This window comes from Scyliorhinus torazame, chromosome 6 (genome assembly GCF_047496885.1).
Source record: "Scyliorhinus torazame isolate Kashiwa2021f chromosome 6, sScyTor2.1, whole genome shotgun sequence".
NCBI lineage: Eukaryota > Metazoa > Chordata > Chondrichthyes > Carcharhiniformes > Scyliorhinidae > Scyliorhinus > Scyliorhinus torazame.
In genome coordinates this window covers 50,984,068-50,991,940 of record NC_092712.1, presented here as the reverse complement: position 1 = coordinate 50,991,940, position 7,873 = coordinate 50,984,068, and the positions used below count along the sequence as shown (strand labels likewise).

General features: G+C 43.5%; 1 protein-coding gene across 1 annotated transcript; it reads left to right on the top strand.

Annotated features, from left to right (window-relative positions):
* The first annotated feature begins 249 nt into the window (after window positions 1-249).
* Window positions 250-7,669, top strand: LOC140425703 (uncharacterized). The gene is made up of 3 exons (XM_072510191.1): window positions 250-435; window positions 3,502-3,681; window positions 4,548-7,669. Exon 3 carries the CDS (start codon window positions 6,119-6,121, stop codon window positions 6,971-6,973), a length of 855 nt encoding a protein of 284 aa, XP_072366292.1. The 5' UTR covers window positions 250-435; window positions 3,502-3,681; window positions 4,548-6,118; the 3' UTR covers window positions 6,974-7,669.
* Window positions 7,670-7,873: the final 204 nt, after the last annotated feature.

The following is a 7,873-nucleotide window of genomic DNA, read 5'->3' as shown; positions in this document are numbered from 1 at the left end:
TGAAGCTGAAGTTTATCTCTCTCTCTCTCTCTTTTTCATATTTCATTTTCCAGACTTTGACTTTTAAAAGTTATTGTCGAGCTGTTTGCCTAAGCAAGGAGATAATGTCTGTGATTCTTTGAAAGCTTCAAATTGTCTACGAATTGCCTTTTAAAATGACTTTCAAATTGTAATCAATAGAAGACAAATAATACAATTCCTATTGGCACCTGAGAAGTTTTAACTTAAATTTCTACTGAGTTCCAGTAATCGCAAAGTGCTGTTGGTAACCGAGTGGTAGAAATCCTTCAACTTGTAGTCGGGCAGGAGGGGAGGAGTACTGATACGATCTTCGGAGGAGGCCCAGACGACGACGGAAGCTTCGGGAATAATCAGAGGAGGCCCGGAAGACAGTCGGCCCTTCCATTTTGGAGCATATTCATGTGGGAAAGGAAGGTACCAGGTTCACATACAAAAATCTATTAACTTATGGAAATCTGCAGGCTATCCACTAAGTACCTTTTCAGGATGGCACCAAATTAAATATAACCTTGACAAAAAACCTCAACATCTTAATCTCCCCACTAATATTAAACAAAAAGGATCAATTTGCCTCATCCCTAAAGGGATACAAATGGGTAATAGTGTTTGTACTAATTATGTAGATGTTAACACAGCTTATAAATGTACAAACGACCGCTTTTCACAGTAACTTCATTGAAGCCTACTTGTGACAAGAAGCGATTTTCATTTCATTTCATTTCAAAGAGTTCTGCGGTCCTCAAGGATAACAGGCATACATACCTAACCTCAAAAATAATAAAACATTCGAAGACCGATGGTTCTTAGAATATATTTACTTATATTTTGCTTATGATGGAACTTATTTTATTTGTGATAATAAACATATCCCTGGCTCCCAGGATCCTGGTCAGGATCTTGCTATTTAGGATACATTGTACAGGCCATTCGTCATGTGACTAATCTCCCTCATGTTTCAGAAGCGTCTGCTCGAAGAAATAAACGTTCCATTACCTTAAGAGATGCAATTTATGCTAGAATGATTCCTTTCTATTGGGAAATGAGGATGGAGAATGAATTGAATAAAATAACAACCATCATACAAAACGTAGCCGATTACACCGCCACTGCCCTAGATAAAATTTCTGACGAAATGCAAGCAATTCGAACCGTGGTATGACAAAATCGAATGGCACTTGACTATGTGCTAGCTGAAAAAGGTGGCACCTGCGCCCTGATTGGTGCAGATGTTGCACTTTCAGTCCCGATAACTCTAAAGAAGTTAAAGATTTGGCATTATATATCCCAAAAGAAATCAAAAAACTTGATCCACCCCAATTTATCTCTCTCTGGGATAAAATTTGCGGGTGGCTTGGACACACTGGAATGTCCACAATAAGAATAATCCTATTCTCCTGTGAAGCTGTATTCATCATTTACATAACATACCAATGTGCTAAGTGCATCAAAAAACTATTCGCTAAACGCAGGGGACCAACTATCAGAATGATTCAAACTAACCCAACTGTACCCCCAATTGATGAATTTGAGCTGAAATACTATTGTTGAAATGTTACTGATCAATCAACTATTTGACTGTATTATTTTTAATTTTTTTAATTTTTTTTATTTGACTGTATTATTAACATATTGTATAATTTATTAATACTGAATCAGTAGTATTACTGCCGAATGGTAGAAAACCTTCAGTCACTTGCCTCAAAGGCACATCACAGAATCACAGAATACTACAGCGCAGTAGAGGCCTTTCTTCCCATTGAGTCTGCACCAATGCATGAAAGGCCCTGGCCTGCCCACCTAAGCCCATTTTCCAGCACTTGGCCCATAGCCTTGAATGTTATGGCATGCCAAGTACATTTTTTTAAAGGACGTGAGGCATCCCGCCTCAGCCACCCTCCCAGGCTGTGCATTCCAGACCGTCACCACCACTTGGGTAAAGAGTTTTTCCTCTGGCTCTTGGGGGGGGGGGGGGGACCTTTTGGTTGGGTGGGAGACAGGAACAGTCAGAGTGCTGGAATCCAAGCTCATTTAAAGCAAAAATTTAGAGTACCCAATTGTTTATTTTCCCAATTAAGGGGCAATTTAGCATGGCCAATCCACTTACTCTGCACATCTTTTGGATTGTGGGGTGAGACCCACGCACACACGGGGAGAATGAGCAAACTCCACACGGACAGTGACCCAGGGCCGGGATTGAACCTGGGACCTCAGCGCTCTAGGGCAGCCGTGCTAACAACTGCGCCACTATGTCGCCCTGCATCCAAGCTCTCCTTTATTTGACCAAGAAGGAATTCTCCACACAAAATAACATACATTATTACCCCTGTGATTGTCTTATGCTAGAAGCAATGGCTTCACGGTTCTGCCATAGATTGTGGTTTAACTGTTTAAGTTTGATGGAGCTTGCTGTGCATAATTTGGGTGCCACATTTCCTACACTACAACAGTGATCTCGCTTTAAAAATACTTCATTGGCTGTAAAGTGCTTTGAGTCCTGAGGTTGTTGAAGTCACTACATAAATGCAAATCCATTTTTCTTCCTTTAAATTCACCCTCATATCGCCTCTTCCAAGAATGGCGGGAAAATAGAGGAGGATGCAACAATGGCGGCAACGGGACCATGTGCGTGGCACTACTGCCCCGAATCCATCAGGCCTAGAAATCCCACCTCTCAATTCAACTCAGACCAAGATTGTATTGAGGGAGGGGATGAGAAGGGGAAGATGGTTGACTCAGAGAAACAATTTATTTAATTTTTGTAATGGACCCGTTGCTCAGCACTTAAGCTCACTTCGTTGTTATCCTTAGATGTGCCTCTTTTGTTGTTCTGAAAGGAAGCTAATTAATTCATCTGGACTTCTCAAAACGAAGAGCCATTTCTAGCTTAACATTAGCAAATCAGGGCAATTTTCTTTCAAAATATCATCACGGCCATTTCTCCTCATCATTATTATCTTTGAAGATATCTGTTTTTCCAGAACATTTCTATTTTTAAAGATTAATTCGAACAATTGGATCATTGCTTTCCAATTTTTCCTCCAGCAGAGGTGGGATGCCTCACATCCTTTACAGGCAGCACGGAAGCATAGTGGTTAGCACTGTGGCTTCACAGCGCCAGGGTCCATGGTTCGATTCCCTGTCTGTGCGGAGACTGCACGTTTTCCCCGTGTCTGCGTGGGTTCCCTCCGGGTGCTCCAGTTTCCTCCCACAGTCCAAAGACGTGCAGGTTAGGTGGATTGGCCAAGATAAATTGCCCTCAGTGTCCAAAAAGGTTAGGAGGGGTGATTGGGTTACGGGGATAGGGTGGAAGTGAGAGCTTAAGTGGGTCGGTGCAGACTCGACGGGTCGAATGGCCTCCTTCTGCACTGTATGTTCTTTGTCATATGTCGATGTCAAGACCCCTTGATCACTCGCGCCTAGTTTCTGTTACTGAGTTTGTCTATTTCATTATTAAACAGAAGCTTTATGTTTTTATATTAGATGAGCACCGAGTATATTGATTCAAGGACTTTTCTGTCCTCAGTAAGGATTATTTGGATTTATTACCAGGAGAAATATCAGGATTTACTCAGTAATTCTGCATGGAAGCATTCTGCCGGAGTCATTGATGCTGACAGTCAATAGTTCCTGTCAAAGTTATTAAGAGCCAAGACAGAAATGGTGAGAGGACTAAAAAATCATCTGGCTGCTACTTTCCATCACTGTTGGTTTTATTTATGACTAATTGCAAAGGTAACCACTGGAGAGATGACGGGATTTGCATGTCAATACATCATTATAGAAAGCAAATTGTTCCAGGAAATGGTGATTGAGGCATTTTTAAACTAGCCTATTGTCTATCCGTGATTTCACTGGTCATATTCCAAGCACAGTTGCAAATAGCTTTAAGATGCAAATATTGAATAGATTAAATCGTTATGAACACATTTATGAAGCTGCCTCATAAAACATTGATCAGCTTGTGCCTCTCTGGTCCCTCTGTTTTTTTCTGCACAAAACCTTCCTCTCTGTTCACTTTCTCACAACAGTAGCACAGGCTTCTTTTAATTTAAATCGGGTCAAGGTAGTTTCATCGTCAATGGAGTATCTGTTTGGGGACCTTTCTGTGGTGATATGCATCACTGTAAATACACAAGGGGTTAATGTAAATACACTAGAACTAAATCAACACTAGAGGGTGCACCAGAGACATCATGACACACAGACATTCAACCAATAGGTCAGTAAGATAGGACACGACAAATGGGCAGTCACAACACACCCAGAGATGACACTACCACAAGGGGGCTACCCATATAAAAGGACAGAGCACACATGCTCTTCCTCTTTCCAGTGGAGACACTTAGTGAGTACAGACAGGGTTGATTGAAACACATCACACCCACCACGTGGATTGTAGCAGACTGGTTAGTTAGTCTGAGTAGCTATAGCAGGATTAACAGGAGAGTCGAATCCAAGTAGGAGAATTGTTAATAGTTTAATAAATGTGTTAAAGCTATCTCCAAGTCTGAACCTTCCTTTGTCAGAGTGTACATCAAGGAAGCAGCTTATGCTACGTCAAGAGCATAACAAAACATGGTACGAAGGAGTGACCTGTTGAATCCCTGTAGCTTAATTCAACAAATTCGTGACAACCAGCAGCAGCGCCCAGGCATGATGTTCGAAATTCCGGTTCCACAACAGCTCAGGTACCACGGCAATCTCAGTGCAAACTGGTGTGCGTTCAGGCAGAGATTTGAGATCTACCTGATAGCGTTCGACCTAGATGGCATGGTTGATGCTGAGAAAATAAAGCTCCTACTTACCATCGCGGGTCCAAGAACAGCTGAAATCTTCCAGACCTTCAAATACTCAAAGGGGCAAAACAAGAGGAACTTCCAGGCAGTCCTAGACAAGTTCCAAGAATTTTGCAAGGAAGATAAAAGAACAAACGGTAAAAGAGGCGCCAATCCTGACCACCAGGCGAAGGTAGGCCTGCAGAAAACGGAAGTTTTGATTTGCTGCCATCATAGAAAAGGTGACGCACATGCGCAGTTGCAAATAAGGCCCCAAGATCTGCGCATGTGCAATCGCTTCCTACGCTCTACGTCACAAGCTTTGTGGCGTCAGAGGCCCCGGCCCACGCCCACTTAAAGGAGAAATGTCCCAAAATAAGAAACAAAAATTTTAAAGCCTCAAAACAAGATTCTTTTACCTGGAACGACAGCACAATGCCTGAAATTCGACCAGTAGCTGAAAGTAACCTCCGCAGAACCCTGCAACAAGCAGTTAGCACCGCCCTAGAAGATGATATGTTTTTGTAGACAATGACTCAGACGAAGATTTCATCTTGGGTGATGGCTACCCCAGGACCAAATCCGAACCGCAACTAGAAGTGTTGTACATTGAATACTCCGACGACAAGTTCTTCGGATTGGGGAATCCTCAGCCCAGCATATATGACATCCCAACTCGTGAGTGCAGGATTAAGCCAAGAGACAGAGAGCGGTACAAGCCCACAGAGACCGGCCTGCTGCCACACAGAGAGTGGTCCACGCACCGCGAAGAGTCCCCGACTCTACACAGAGAGTGGTCCACGCACCACGAAGGGTCTCAGCCTCCACACAGAAAGCGATGAAAGACTCCACAGTGAGACAACTGCACGTCTCCACACAGAAAGTGACTCCAGTGACACAAGCCTCCACAGCGAGCTTGTGTACAGACTCCACGATAGAAGCAGCGCAAGACTCCAGAGCGCAGTCCTTGCATGAACAAGAAGTGATGACAGTCTCCACAGCGAGACCAATGCACGATTCCACACAGGGAACGTTACAAGACTCCACAGAGGGAGTGACACAAGCCTCCACAGTGAGCTCGTGGACAGACTCCACGGTGGAAGGAACGCAAGACTCCAGAGCGCAGTCCTTGCATGAACAAGACCATGAAGGTTTAGCAACCTCAAGTGAACAGCAAGAAGACTATGACTGTACCACACTCACGTGAACAACAAAGCAACCATGACAGTCCACCCACATTATTTGAGCCACCAGAAGAAGACTGACAGTTACCCAGTTCAAGTGAACGAGAAAAGCAAGCGGCAGATACCATCATAAAAAACATGGCAGAAGACAAACAAGCCAGATATATAAAAATGAAAGCAATTAATGAACGCTTGTTGCAGGAGTTGGATGCTCGACAGCAAGAGCTGGATATATTAAACACGAAGAAGGAAACCCTGGGGGCTGAGATAGCACATTCCCAGGTGAAGCAAGAAGCTGTGGTGCTGTATGAAACGCTGCATGAGCTGGAAACTCACCGCAGTCATGTGGTTGCAGAGGGTAAGAGTATGGGATCGCCACAGGAGGAGAGGGAGCGACTCTTAAAACAGGTTAAAGAAGACAATCACAGTGAGACTACTGGTGACTCCGGTGACACCATGTTAATTAACACCTCATCCGCTCGAGCCTCCCCACAAACAAATGCAGTCCTGAATGAAATGACTCCAGGGGGGGAGCGCCGCGAACTCGGTGACGGCACGCTCAAGGAAACAGCAGATGCCACAAAGGACGCTGACACGAGTAACTGTGTGAAGGACTCTTATTATCCACAGAGTGTGGTCCTTGAGCGCAGCACACACGACAACAAATCCAACCAACACAACAACACAACCTGTGAAAACCACATCAAAGACAATAACAAGAAGCATACCAGAGGCAACAACGTCAACAACAAGCACGACAAAGACAACAACAATGGAACTACGAATGGTACGACATGGTACAACTCTGCAAATGAGGGACACTGTTCCTGCTCAGCTCAGTACAATGACATACCATGGCAGGACGATGCATCTTACCAATTCACGTTTGCTGCACTACCAACAGGCAACCTGGCTTTCCGGACAGATGCCATCAAGGATTGCTACCATAAGCATCGGGAAAAAAAAAGAACCAGACTCCAAATCAGTCAATGAAGTGATTTGACCACTTGAACACCTCCTGATGACCAAACACCAGGACACTGACGGCGCTCACAAGGGAATGACAATGTCACCATTGACACTTCTATACCAGACCATATAAATTCATGAACTTTGGACTCATGACTTTTATTTTGTATTGTGTTATCCTAAAAGTCATTGCAACTATTATTTGGTCTTGTATACTATCATACAGTCATCACAGTCATCATAGTACATAGCATCACTTATCTACCTGTTTTTGTTCAATTTTCTTTAACACTGTACAGAAAATATGTAACACGAAAAAAGGGGGGATGTGGCGATATGCATCACTGTAAATACACAAGGGGTTAATGTAAATACACTGGAACTAAATAAACACTAGAGGAAGCACCAGAGACATCATGACACACAGACATTCAACCAATAGGTCAGTAAGATAGGACACGACTAATGGGCAGTCACAACACACCCAGAGGTGACACTACCACAAGGGGTTACCCATATAAAAGGACAGAGCACACATGCTCTTCCTCTTTCCAGTGGAGACACTTAGTGAGTACAGACAGGGTTGATTGAAACACATCACACCCACCACGTGGATTGTAGCAGACTGGTTAGTTAGTCTGAGTATCTATAGCAGGATTAACAGGAAAGTCAAATTCAAGTAGGAGAATTGTTAATAGTTTAATAAATGTGTTCAAGCTATCTCCAAGTCTGAACCTTCCTTTGTCAGAGTGCACATCAAGGAAGCAGCTTATGTTACGTCAAGAGCATAACAAAACATAACAAAACACTTTCAGGCACCCATCTTCTAAAAGTGAAATTCAAGTTTCAGACAGCAAGGCCCAGCAGGAGCACGGACTCCATCCCTTGTCGAATTCTCCCCCTGGGGTCTGACCTCCCTGGGTT